Below are 14,557 nucleotides of genomic sequence, written 5' to 3' on the forward strand. Positions count from 1 at the left end.
CACACACTTGCCCAAGCTCACAAAAACACAAGCATATCCATAGACATGGATACATTAAATCAGCCTCAAAGTGCATTTTCTTCTTCCCGGGCTTCAAGCCCACACATGTAACCATATACCAGCGTGTCATCTCACACTCTTGAAAATATCAAGAATAGATGGATGATTCATTTTTTTATACTCTATCGGTGGACTCAGTTGACTCATGGTTACACCTCGAAACTGCTGATCAAGTATAAGGATTTTTTAAATAAGTTTTTGTGCGATGAGAAAAGTCTGGATTCAACATGTTGTTTTTAGTGACACACACTGAACTCATGGATGACTGAGCGCTTCAGCTGGCTGAGTACTGCTTTTTGCCTACAGCCATTTTTTTTTAGCTATCTCAAAACTCAGAGACTATTTTCTCCAAATTGCCATTTAGGTCAGTTATTATCAACCGCTCTGAACGAATATCTGCTGCAGATAATGTTGTTAATTTACATGAACTTGACATATGAAATCACACATTTTAAATTCATAAAACAAAAACTTTAATCTTTTTTTTCCACTTCTTTCACTTGGCCTAAAAACGCTGGGGACAATGCCAAAAACTTGGAGGCATCCAAATGTGTCTTCTGTGTGTAATTATGAGTGTGATGAGGAGTCACTGCCTTTCATTATGCGTCACTATGAAACTAATAACTGCTAAAATGTATTTTTAGATGCCAAATTTGATAATTGGTTGACTTATTATACAGTAATGCCGGTAATAACTTTCTGTGTGAGCTGGCCGTCTCCACACAGTGACTGATTTTTTGTTTTTTAGTATTATTGTATTAACCTTTATATAAGCACATGTTCATTTGAAAGCACTAACAATAGGCATCAGGGAGAATGCAAATGTCTGCACGTACACAGAGATAAACCCCAACGCCATTTGCCCCCAGGAGATGTTGCAGGCTTGTTCGAGGATTCAAATCTGACCTTCTTCCAATGCACTTTTACTCAGCTGGCATCCAGTAACCCAGTATTTGCAAGGTAAAGATGTAGCTCAGTCTGCAGGAACTAGCTAATGTACTAGGTAATACTTTACGCATGCATCACATTTCTTTGAATCATACCCTTTGCAATTTATTTACTCTACATGCAAATGTCTGTCACTGATGCTTTTGTGAGCCGAAGAAACTGTGAACTCCTGTGCTCCATGCGTATGTCCTGTATGGATGTTCAGAGCTTACTGTAGCAATGACAGTACCTTACATAAGAGGACTGAAACTCCACCTCCCATGGTTCATTGTCAGGTTTTATACTCTTCAGCATCGCCCAGTGAGGAGGTCTGATGTGACTGTTGGACATGAACATGTGATGCCACTACTTGGCTCCATAATATTATGATCCCTTCACTATGACACTGTACTACTGCACTGCACACTGTGTTTACTCTCATGTTTACCTTTGCACATAATGCTCAGTCTTGCGCATATTGGCATTGTACACAGGTACCCCATGCAGTACCCCCATACTTTTTTCTTGTGGTGTGGACATACTGTAATTGTAGTACATCCCTGTTTCTTTAGACCACTATTTTTATTTTATTTTAATTTTAATTTTGAGGCTGAGGTGAAGAAGCTGACAGTGTGGTGCACAGAGAACAATCTGCTCCTTATCTGCTGTTTATTTCATTTTTTTTAGTGGTTATGTTTTTATATGATCTTATTTCATATGTTATGATTTTTTTATTCCTGTACCAACTGGAGGTCACTCTAAAATTTTGTTGTACATGTTACAATAACAGTACTTATCTTATTTTATCTTATCTGATCTTATCTGATTTTATCTTACATATGCACTTGTATTGGAGCCTGTTGTTAAATGAAAGAAATACTATATATTCTGTCAGGTAAACATTTAAAACTGCTGTTTAAAAATGCTAAATTATAAGTAAAAGTCCTGGATTCAAAATCTTACCATACAAGTACAGAAGTATGTTCAGGAAAATGTACTTGAAGTAATTGTAAATGCACTTATGTCTGCGATCACAGACATTTTGTATGTACAGTTTGCAAAGTAAATGTAGCCAGGCTACTGGAGTAAAGACAAACGTGGAAATACTCAAAGTACAAATATCTCTAAACTGTACTGAAGTATATTTACTTCCACTACTGTCATACAGCCATAGTTTTCAGTAGCTACAGTAACATTCATCAGTCGGTTTAGTAGCAGTTTAATTTTTCACTTAACAGCATACAGACACCTGGATAATAATTACCGTAGGCCCACTTTCCAGACCAAATCTTGTGTTATCTGGTTTGTACATTTGCAGCTGGGAGGTGGAACAGCTAAACAATGCTGGTGCCACCACACAGAGGTTAAGCTGGACTTCGTCCCTGGCCACACTAACCAGTTCTTAGACTAACCAGAAGCTTTAATACGTTGTGGTTATGTGAATTTAGATTTGTTTATTTTTATGAGTCAAATAGTCTGTTTATAGAGTAGGTCTCAAACATGGCTGTGTGAAACATACAGACATCAATGCTCAATTAGTTTGTCTGTTGCATGATCCATGTTTTGATTCCAGGATACCCAAATCTCAGCAGACACTTTGGAGTACGTATTGTTTAACCAGATATATATTGTCAAAGCTTGCCCTTTGGACATACTCATATAAATCAGAGTGGGTTTGGCCAATCAGGATCCAGAAATGTGACAGGAAGTGAATTATGATTTTATGCGAAAGACAGGACACACTGCATGTGTGGAGCTGGCTATTTAGCATTGAATGATATCATTTCATGCATCAAACACTGGGCAGGCACCCTCTTATTTGAGAAGCTGACAGAGAAGTGCTTGAGACTGGGGGAATTGAATTACATTACACATTATGTTAAATAGAGCTTACTATGCTGCAGACAAATACAGTACTTCTTTGCCATAAGTCTAGATCAGACTCTTCTCTTCACTTCACTTCTTTTCTGTTTTTCCATTTTTGTCGAGACTCTTAACAAAGAAACGAACAATAGCATAGGCTGCCAATGTGTGAACCCATCTCGTGTTGATCCTATGTAATATATTGATGTACAGTAGTGGCGGGGTAGGGGAAAATGGTGCAACCCTCCTTGTTTAACTCCAAGTCAGAGGAATTTGTAATGGCTACAATATCTCCCAGATACTGGTGTCACAACTAGTGGCTCTGCCCCCTCTATTGCTGGCAGTTGCAGCTAAATCTCAGCTAGAGAGCTAATCACCTTTTGTCTGTTATTGGTAAACTGCTACAAATAACAGTAATAGATAATAGTCGCTCTATGTATAATTTGATTACAAGTACCAACAGGGGCACCCATCTTGGAATATTGTGTAAAATCTCCTAAAGTGGATCAACAACAGGTTTGTGTACTTGCATAGTTGGCACATCGGGTGTATCATTTTACACTCTAGTGGGTGACTGGTACAGATCATTCTCCTCCCAGACCCCAGATCATCTGCATTCCAGAAGTACTGCATGAGACTTCCCAGACTTCCTCAGTGCTGAAATCTAGTACTAAACAGTGCATTTGGAAATGTATTCCCTTTGAAACATAGTGACAATCTGCCTTTTGCATGTGTTTGAAGCGGTTTAGTGAAGTTTTTCTCATCACATTTGGTTCATTTGTTTTAATGACATCAAAACATAGTTGCACTATGGGGACCTTTTGAAAATGTGAGACTCATTAGGCATCCAAAGTGAACAGAAATCCAAATAGGAAAAGCAAAGTATTTATATTCATTGCTTGGAAAACCAAAGATGTAAAATACCTTTAAAGGATAAGGCCGGTCATTTTTTGTATTATGTATTAGCAGTATTTTCAACACAAAAAATGTCAAGGTTTTGTGTTTTATAATGAGGAATCATGTCACCCAGTGCAGCAGTCTGCTTCCCTGATGTCTTTTTAATTGTTTTTGAACACTGGAGGTCTGTTTATCTGTGCACAGATGAATAAATTAATCCAGGACTGACAGACTCATGAATAGAGGAAGATCATTGTCAGTTTTAGTCTCTGTGTGGGGACTGTTCCAACCAGTTTGCAGTTGGCCTCATATTCATTTATTTATGCATGTTTTGTTTGTTTTTAGCCACACTACACATTCATATATCAGAAATGTATAGGATATTGGCAGTAGTTCTTGTGAGAAATCATCAAAAGTTAGGATTGCCTTTATTACACACTTTTCCACAATAACTTTATTAAGCAAATTACATATGTAACTTTGGATAAAGAGCATGGTAGTTTTGATACAATGTTGTGCAATAAAAGTATTAATCATAGTGTTTAATTGTGAGCGTGATCAGTCATGGTCACGAGAGTGAAAAAACTAGGGAAATACCAGGCTGCTTACTGTGGTGTGTATGTAACTGTCATTCTGGGGAAGTAACCTTGCTTGTACAGTTCTGTCATTTCAAAAGCATAAAAAAAACAATTCTGATCTTCAGTGTAAAGTGACTCAGTGTGTCATGCTGTTAAAATGAGCAAGTGAAGTTTATGCTCGCCAGGCGGAAAGCACCAGAGATACTATATCTGTTTCCCCCCTGTTCACACACACAAAACACACAGCACCCTCTCAGGTTCTCTCCCTACTCCATCTTCTTGTTTGTGTTGAACATGTTAGATGTGTTGTCTGCTGTCACATGTAACAACATGTAGCACATAGGTATTGAATATCTAGCCAAACACTTACTCCTCTGTGCCACAGAACTTCATTATTGTCCAGAAACTTTTAAAATCACATCTCTGATGCACGACTTACTCCTGTTTTAGTAACTAAAAACTTCAGTCCTCATCTTTTAGGAAGTTTTTAAACATTAAACATGTCTGTATATGATCTGCGCTCGGTTTCTGGGGTTTGTTGACAATTAGAAGAATAGTGCTTAGCTGCCACAATGAGCTAGTGTTAAGGAGGGCCAGCACAAACATCAGTCACCACCACTGTCAGCAGCTGTCTCCTGCCTCTAAATCAGGTTGTGTGGGATGTATGTCAGCAGCACCAACGTTCTCAAAGAAAGTGGCAGTTAAGACTTCCCAGGAGGCATTTTCTACTTCCCTGTTGTTGGCATGACTAAGGTTGCTGTTGCAGCAGATTTATACCTCTGTTCTATGGTGCAGAGAGAAAAAAACATGAGAGACAAGACTTATTACTAATGACACATAAATATAATGTACTTCAGTTAACACAAACATATTAAAGTTAGCCACCTCACCTACATCTGTCTTATTCTTATCTGTTCAAACCCAGATCTTTTCTTTAGTGTGTGTGTTGTATGCAAAACAAAGACAGGATTGCTTGTTTTGTTTAGCTCAGGGCAAGGGAACCTCATCACTGCTGGTGTAGCTTGCTGTATGTTCCGCTCACTCAGCCATAACAATGGCTTTCAACAATAAATGTAAAACTTGTTTTGTACTGACATTAGCTAGCACCACTTTGTAAATAACACACTGTGGCCCAACTTAACCGCTGGTTTAGTTGCTATTCACAGGTCAAATTGAAATTAAAGTGCACCATCCTCCTTGCAAAGGACATGTATAGTCTACCACACATTTAAATGTTAGTTAAAAGATACAACAAAAATTATTTTAATCATAAATACTTTTATTTTATTTCTTCCAGGATGACAATCTGCAAAGTTCTAAAGGTGGTTGTGGTGCCTCCACTTCTACGTCTGCAGAAAAATGAGGAAGAAGGGAGCATGATGGTCGTGTGTCTAATCATGTCTGAAACTAAGACGGAGGCAGACTGTGGGAACTGTGCAAATAAACATTCAGCAAATATGGGCATACAAATGAAATCTGTAGTTTTCACATCTGCTTTTTGTTGGGTTTTACAGTTTTTCCATTCTTTTCCAACCTCAGAACGTGAGCACATAAACTGTCAATAAATGTATTGTTTCATGATATCTAAGAACTTTTAATGTACAGTAATTCTAATACAGTATGTCGTATGTTCACTGGAGTGCTACTGACCAGATCTTTTTAAAGGACTTAAAAGTAACACTGGTCTATAACCAAAATCCTTCTGAAATAAAAAGTCCATCTTTAATAATTCTGTCATTGATTGGCACTAGTTTGTAAGGTAGTTGATGGATTTTGACTGAAAATGACCAAACAGACTGAGCAACACCAGAAGCTGTAACCAAAGCTCTTGGTGGATCTAATGACAAAAACTTTTTTTTTTTAGCACAACAAGCTTCACAGATGAAACATTAGGCTGGTGTAGTGCCTCAGGTAGTGAGCCACACATTTGTCACTTAAGTAAGGCGTTTACAACATTCATACCTCATCTATTTGTTGTATACATCAGCCCAGATTCTCTGTTGTACTTGGTTTCTTGCACGTTGGTGTACAACATAAATGGCTAAGTATCTTACAAACTACAGCCAACCAGCTGTTTTAAAGGTCATATTTGGATCCAGCACCTCCAAATCCATACAGCGCATTTCAGTTCGACAGAATCAGAAGCAGAAAACTTGAACTTTGTAGACAGTGCAATAGTAAAAACATAAAATAAAACATCATATAACTGAACAAAAGATTGCAGTTATTGTACCTGTTTAAAGTACAGTAGACTGGCATCTGTCTGATGTCTGCTTGATTAGTTAATAAGTAGCTTGTTGTTTGTTAGCAGCGTGACAGAAACGCAGAGAAAGGAGTCGAACCATGTAAAGCCAGTTGTTTTAAGAAATAAAATCATGCTTTAAATCACAGAGGTGCTATTATTCAGTAGTGTATCATGTGCTGCTGTTTTCCATACATTATAATAAAACTTTACAATCCATCAATTAATTGTAAAGTTGTTTTCTTTTTGTTTGTTTTGCTTTACTTTGCTGTGTGTCTGTACATCTGTGCATCACTTTATCAAACTGTGCAGCAGCCGTAGGTCATTTGTTCGGATGCTTTATCACAAAGGACGGTGGAAAGCGTGTCCAGGCTACTACTGGTTTTTAGTTCCCCTGTTAACTTCACATAGAGTACAGTTTTCGGTAAAGAGCAGTAATGGCATTTAGGAGCTGCTAATAACCATAAGCATGTGGTCTCAAATCTGTAAGTAGTAGCCAGGCAGCACGCATTGCAGTGTGCATCATGTAGTGGTAGAGTGTCTTTGGAGAGAAATCAGAAGGAAAGTGTGGGATTTCTTAGGTTGTTGTTGTGCTTTCTCTTGCACTTTTTTCTTAATTACCAACCTTGCCTTTAGGAAACAAGCCGTGACCAAGAAAAACTGCTGAATAAATAAGTAGAATAAGTACAAAGGTCCAAAATGGAAAATTAAAATGTACAACATGACATATTCCTTTGTGATTCAAAAATACATATAAACTAAACCCATAGTTTGTACTTTTAGTCTGAAAATGTGTGGGTTTTCCCTCTAAAGGCTTCACTTAATTCATATAAAGAAATGATGTGATAGAGTGCCGACTGTATCTACATCCTGGCTTTTATGCTGTTTCTTTGTTTAGACAGCGTTAAAACTCCTGATAGGGAAGGAAAAGTAATTTATGTAATTACTTAAAAAAATATACAACAAAAGGTCAGCTCTGATCAATATTACTGAAATGTTACGCACTTATAAATCCTGTGCATTTAATGCTGCTGTATTTTAGCCAAAGAGTGAAACCAATGCATTTGAAATAGACATTTTTCTTTAATTATACTATAATGATTCATATTTAAGAACCAACTACAAAAAAGTCAGCACACCTTTATTTTGGATGGCAGATCTGAACCTTTTGCAAACATCTGTGGACAGATGCGTCGCTCTTCACACTTGGTTCTTTTCAGCCTCACTTTGCCAAAGAGGTTTTTTTGGTCTACCTTCAGCTTTTAAAATGCTATTAGATTTAAGTCAGGGGTCATACTGTACTTGGACAGGTCATAGTTTGCACTGTTTTTCCCCACCTCCGTGTTTCACAGTCGGCACGGTGCAGATACCTATCATGTCAGACTCCATCTGGTCCAAACAAATTGTGTCATCTGACTGAAGAATGTGCTGTCAATATTCATCTTTTTAGGTTTGACAAAGTGCAGTGTTTTTCTGCTTTGGGGTTTACTTCATGCATTCCTCCACACTGTCACTCAAACACCAGTTTCCACAGGCAGTCCTTCAGTCAGAAGCATTTAGCAAACAGCAAATTGTGCATGGTGTCATTTTTTCAAGTATGACTTGTGTGTCTTCTGTCATTGGTACCATGACTCTTCCTGTACCACCTGACCACTGCTGCAGCTGCATCTCAGACTTTGTTCAGTAGCTGCTGATGCTCTTGCACCCTCTCCCACATTCATAAAGTCTCAGTCTTTTTATACTTGGTCAAGTGATTTCTTACCAAACAGAGTCACGGTGCAAAACCGAGAAGGCTGAGGTGTTCACAGGTTCTTTTATAACCTTGTTCATGTAATTATTCCTTACTGGAAATCACAGGTGTTAACTGGTTTTGATACAGATTCACTAACATTGTGCTTTGGGACCTGTATTTTCAGTATAGTCCATCTAATCTGTTTTTTTTTTAATTATACATAAGATTGTACTTACAAATAAAACTATTATTGTAAAATGGTAATCAGTTAACACACACACATAAATATATATTAATTAGATATATGGATGTTAGACAGACAGACAGACAGACAGACAGATAGATAGATAGATAGATAGATAAATAGATAGATAGATAGTAATAAAATAACAACCAGAAGACCACACATTAGTCACTAACAGTACTGACTGCAGTAACAACAACTACTATTCTCTGAGGTCACCACCTGCTCTTTTGTGGAAAAGTTAGTTTTCCTTTTTTATATAAATTACTGTTGTTTGGCCAAAATGTTAAATCCAGCCTAATCTGTATGCTGCCTTGTTAAAAATGAAGCATTAATAACAGATGCATTATGTTAAATGTACTTTTGAACTTTGAACCATCTGTTACATGACTTAAGGATACGTAATGTGATCCTGTATTGTATATATTGATGATTTTCATCAGGGAAGTTAGACTTTTTCCAGTGAGACTCTTAACTTGCCACTGAAGCAGTGGCCAGTGTTCATTAGTTTGCATGACAGCAGAGCATTTAAACTTACAACTTTTGTGTTTATAATCGAGTCATGTTCACTCATGTTTTAACAACAGATTTTTTTTTTATTTTACAAAAACACACAAATAAACAGCTATATACAGAAATCTTTGACAACTATCTTTAGACCAAAAAACTGCATGATAATGAAGTAGAGCTTTCACCAGCACATTTGGTTATCTGTCACCCCTAAGTCAAATCCACTTTAACACATAACGGAAAAATGTATTTTATGATCAGTACTTCATATACATTAGCTACCAGTCAAATGGTAAGTTTATGGTATAGAGACCTATTAGCTTTGTGAAGTTGCAGCTGTCCTGTAGATATTCATAGTAGGCTATGATGATGACAGTTCCCTGCCTGAGTAAAATGTATTTATGATTTGTTACATCCCATTATCACAAAAACATGAGGAACGCAATGCTTTGAACCAGCCAAAAACATGGATAATGAACAGCACTTCCTTTAACAGTACCCCTTTTCTTCACATAAATGCTGAGGGAGACGAGCATTTACTCGAACTGGGACCACTGCACGACGTGTGGAGGCAATGCGTGATGCTGTAGCCTAAAGTGTGGGCACCGCCAGTCACAGACTGGAGCGTTGATATTAGTTGATTCAGCAGAGTATGGCTCAGATAGGGAAGGATGGAAGGCAGGAATAGCCTCATAAAAGTTCAAAATGTCAAAGCATTGTCCTGTCCCTCACAGTATTGGAGGGCAAAAGGTGCTCCAGAAGTCGTCTGCAGGACATGTGAAGTCTGAGCCCAAAGTTGTGTATTGCGGCAGGTCGTCTACTTCGTCTGTAAAACCAAAAGAAGAAAACCAAGGTCAGGATGTTGAACAGTATCAGTAGGAGGTGTCGCCAAACCTTTCAAGCAGTTAGAGTCTGAAGGGAGCTTCCTGAAGTGTGATGAGGTCCCTGTGACATTTACTCGGCAGACAGGCTCTAACTCAACATGCTACTGAGTTACATTAGGGGACGTGTAGTATCAAGCTATGCTGCATCAGTTTTCACCATTTTCTGTTAATCAGTCTCTTGTGAGCTGCCAAACGTTTATGCAATGCTATATTTTTGGCGTACCCCTTTAATAACAGCCAACAGTCATTAAAATGTATGTAACAGTTAGAAATGATTGATGCTATCTCAAGGCAGACTTTTAACAGCCTTCCAACCACCGGTTAGTACATTTACTCCATGCATAAATGGAATCTTTTTACAGTGTTTGAAAGTAGGTTCATACTGATTTCCATGCTGTTTTCAGCTGCTGTATAGCGAAGTGGCTTTTCCTATGCCTGACCATATGTACTTCATTTTGAGGGCTTAGTGAAAGCTGTAGTGAAATGTTGAAGCAATAGCCATCGTTTTGCAGATGAACTTAGTGGCAGCTGTGCATGTGAGCCAACAACTAGCAACATTTACCTGAGGAAGATTCACTCCACTGGCTCCCTGGACTGGTGCATGCTTCATTGTTCAGGAACCCCCTGCCGTCTAAACTGCTTCCAATCCAATGTGTGTCTTTCTCCAGCTGCTGGCAAATCTGAAAGAGCAGCACTGGACTGAGTACGACTATATTTTATGAAACTTTACTTTTTCTTCACCAAACAGTCTCTAAAGCAATCAATCTTACTGGCCAACAGGCCAAATAGGCAGAATAAGACAAACATGGGTATTCCTGTCAATGAAAAATGCATGCAATTAAGAATAGGAGCTAAAGATGCTTACCTCAATAATGTCGTCAGTATAGTCGTAATCTGGAAGATCACATCGAAAAGAGGGGGAAAGAAAAAGGAGGGGACGTGAGTATGGTACTGATCCATCTGTTTAGACTGACCTAATTTCACTAAATACTGAATAATTTATTAGCGAGTATAATGTATGTGTTGTTGTCTTACCGGGGCTCTGTTCAGGTGACACTTCCAGTCTGTGGTCCAAACTGTGTGGGAAGCTGTCAGGCCCAATCTCAACTGACAAAGACCAGTCAGGAACTTCGGCTTGACCAATATATGAGAAATCTGTAAGGATGGAAAACAAAGGCATTGAGTACACTTGGTGCTCCAGATCTTAGTGGCAAATCCAAGCTAGCCTTCACTTCACTTGGAACAGTAAGACTGAGATCACTTCCTTTATGTCCTCACAGGGAAAAGCATTTTGTGTTGATATATTTATTAACTTGTTTGTATTGTACGAGTGTGTTCTTCAGCTTTTCAGCTTTTTCCCTCACCTTGCTGCTCTGTGTACACTGTGCTGTCGATTGTGTTTTCCTGTGTGGACATGGTTTCTTCTGGCACTGATGCATCCATGGGAGACTGAGTATCACTGTAGTCTGCATCCTCCTCCAGCTTGACCTGCAGAATCAAGTTAAAGACAAAGTCGGTGAGTTTTACAAACAAAAGCTACCAAACCTAAAATATCATTATTTGATGATGCCATTAAATTATATAGGTCAGTGTGAGTGTGCCATAATACAGTATTTACCTTCTTCCTTTGCTTTGTTTCCTTTGTCTTGCTTCGTTTATCTGTGCAGGCAAAAGAAAAACATTTTGGTCACTGTACATCTTAAACAGCTCACAGAGTTCTTGTAGAGCAAGATTGAGTTTATGATTAAAATTAGAAAAAAAGCTCGGCAGACGTTTCAGACCACTCTTAATTCATATTTAAACACGCTTGCTCACTTCCTGTCAGTTTTCTCACCTCTGGCTTTTGGGGTGGCAGGCAGCATCCTGAAGACGCGCATAGCTTGGTGTCCTTTGTTGATGCTCTTGTCTTTTACCTCCTCGATGTCAGGCAGTGAGTTCATTGCACAGCGGAAGTTGGCTTTCCACGTCTTTGGGTCACAAATCTGGCCCTCAGTGTATTTTCCTGCAGACAGAATTCTGTTTAGTTTTCACATCTTTCTCCTCCCCAAAACCTTTTTATTATTTGCAGTCAGCATGCACATTCATGCTTGCTCACCTGTGTGGATGGCCCATTCTTTGAACAGACATGCGTCCTTGTCCAGCTCCCATCCATGGCGAGCTGCATGCTTCCAGGGAATAGAGAACATTGTCTTATCCTGGAAAATATAAAAGGAAATACTGAGTTCAACATATGGTAACTTATACTGCAAGAGATAAACTTGAACATGTAACTCATGGGCCAATGATATTTATGTCTTTATTTCATGTTTGGCTCATTTCCTGCTTGCAGATAAAGTAGTGACACTGTAATACAGAGACCAAACGTGAGTTATAACTGTGTATTACAGTACTTTATTTTTAACTCTGTAACACCTAAACTCATCCCAACAGGAGCATTAAACCTGCTACTCTAAGAGCAACATGCAACTACTGAGTGGGCAGCGAGGGAGCAACTATTTCTTCCCTATCTGGTAAATAGGTGTTTTCTTTTACTACACTGACCACGTTTTTAATAAATACCATCTATATGAACCGATGTGTTGCAGGAGGAAATAAGCGTCTCACCTTGTCCACCCAAGTCAGACCCGCGATGGAGTTGGACTCGATCATCTTCTCCAGCCATGGTCTCATCCTCATTCTTGACACAGGCATGTTCGCCTGCAATATGCACCAACAGGACAAAGTATTTAGACAAATGGGTGTAGGAAGAGAGCGAGCAAACATCCCCGCCTCTGTCTCAGTTTAGATTTACTGCCCCCTTAGCCGCGCACCAAAGTGAGAGGAGTTCAACACCGGGACATGCAGGAGAGCGAGGGGGCCGTTTACGCGTAGGAGTCAGCCCAGTTTATGAAGGTCAAAATATATCAGAAACACATTCCTGGCTGGGTTTCTATGCTTTTCTCATTCAAAAAAGTTGTAATGTGCAGGCAGATTCATTGTCCTGGCCAAAAGTTAAAAAAAAAAAACTTCGTGTAACTTGATGTCATCAGAAAAGAAGCATCCGGAGACGTGCGCCAAAATATGAACTGTGTGAGGGGGAGCACACACCTCCTCCTGCACTGCTAAAAATTTACTTGTTCAACTGTTTTCCGCCTGTAACTACAGTCCGATCGGACGCAAAGCGAGCAAAAATCACACAAACTTTACCATCCGCAAAATAAAAAAATTACCACGTTATTTATGGACAGACTGATTCTACAACTATCGTCCTGCGCGTGCATTGAAGATGTATACTATTTATATTCTAAACCTATAGTTTAAATACTAGGCATTCCATGCAAGTAGGCGTGTTAAATAAATAGCATTTCACTTACAGACTTTGTTTTAGTATGATCCGTAAGAGAAAAATGCAAAACAATAGTCCGACTGGTTTAGGTTTGTTGCAGACGAGCTTCTTTTCTTTCTTTATGTTATCCACTTAGAGAACCTCCTTGAAGTGAAGTGAAGTGACAACTGCTGCTACAGTTATATACCTTATGTTTCGTGTGGGTATTTCCCGAAAGGAGGCGGGGCACTGCACAAGTCTCCACCCAAAAAAAAGTCTCACGTCAACTTTGAATGCAGTGTGTGGGGTGAAAGAAAACAACCTGTATTTGATTACACCTTTCCAGGTTTGATTATTTCGAGTTTGTTCACGACTTTTTTGTCAAATGAAGTGTGCATATCGTGAATAGAGCAGAAAAATCACATGCAGTAAACAACAATTTAGCAATTTAACAACAATATGACCTGGACTGTAGACAACTGATCAGGTGCAGATCATCATACTTGCAGATTATCTCCCCGTCTATGAAATACTGATTTGAAGACTTATCAAAGGATAAAAATATCAATTAAATTAAGATAGATATTTTGTGCAGCGCATCCGCGCATGCGTTGCTGGCCCTAGTTGTCAGCCTACCCGTTTCCGAGAAATCATGCTGCTGAGAGTAAGAAGGAAGTTAATATCTAGGTTGATTGCAGTGGATTGCAGGACGTCTGCACCGACCTTCATACTTGAATGACAAGATTCTTAAGCTACTGTCGTGTTCATTGTTTGTTTGTTTGTTTAGCACGGTACAATTCCACACACTACAGCCGGTGTGCTTATTGCAAACGTATACATATTTGCAGAAAATGTCACATTATAACATTTTTCTGTGATATTTACCCAAAACAGAACAGAACACTAAAGCACAACACGGTGGTTTTATTGTTGCATGCTAATATTATGATGATGATAATGATAATAGTGATAGAATCTGTATTATCAATCTGTAGTTTGGAGACTGTGCGATGTGTACCTTATTAAAATCGGATAATGGATAATAACCATCATAATAAACTTATTTCCTTATCTCAGTAACCTTGCGCTCACACACATACTCCCACACGTATTCTACACCTCCAGATGCCGAAGTTCATGACAGCCCATGGCCTGGCGAGATAAACGTGAATGTGACCAGCCTCTTAGTATAAACAACGATCCAACCAAGAAGTGGGGCATTTACAAGAAATGATGCAGTAATTTCAGTCGCCAGCATGGGCGCTGTGCTGCAAGCTTTGCCATGGACTGGAATGTGGGCCGTGAAGTGCAGCGAA

At 38.9% G+C, this 14,557-nt stretch overlaps 1 protein-coding gene across 1 annotated transcript; it reads right to left on the bottom strand.

Moving 5' to 3' along the window:
• Positions 1–9,138: 9,138 nt before the first annotated feature.
• Positions 9,139–13,422, bottom strand: irf1b (interferon regulatory factor 1b). Its single transcript, XM_020611994.1, has 10 exons — positions 13,291–13,422; positions 12,542–12,634; positions 12,033–12,132; positions 11,772–11,939; positions 11,556–11,596; positions 11,302–11,425; positions 10,973–11,092; positions 10,803–10,831; positions 10,500–10,617; positions 9,139–9,879 (listed from the first exon to the last, which is right to left on the bottom strand). The coding sequence occupies exons 2-10, from the start codon at positions 12,626–12,628 to the stop codon at positions 9,782–9,784; spliced, it is 885 nt and encodes a 294-aa protein (XP_020467650.1). The 5' UTR covers positions 12,629–12,634; positions 13,291–13,422; the 3' UTR covers positions 9,139–9,781.
• Between the last annotated feature and the right edge of the window lie 1,135 nt (positions 13,423–14,557).

Source organism: Monopterus albus, unplaced genomic scaffold (assembly GCF_001952655.1).
Source record: "Monopterus albus unplaced genomic scaffold, M_albus_1.0 scaffold119.1, whole genome shotgun sequence".
In the NCBI taxonomy this organism is placed as follows: Eukaryota; Metazoa; Chordata; class Actinopteri; order Synbranchiformes; family Synbranchidae; genus Monopterus; species Monopterus albus.

Coding starts and splice junctions, on each gene's coding strand:
- irf1b (XM_020611994.1), bottom strand. CDS start 12,628: ATGCCTGTGTCAAGAATGAGGATGAGACCATGGCTGGAGAAGATGATC. Junction 11,940..12,032: donor AGAATGGGCCATCCACACAG/GTGAGCAAGCAT, acceptor TTCTGTCTGCAG/GAAAATACACTGAGGGCCAG. Junction 11,426..11,555: donor AAACAAAGCAAAGGAAGAAG/GTAAATACTGTA, acceptor TTGATTCTGCAG/GTCAAGCTGGAGGAGGATGC.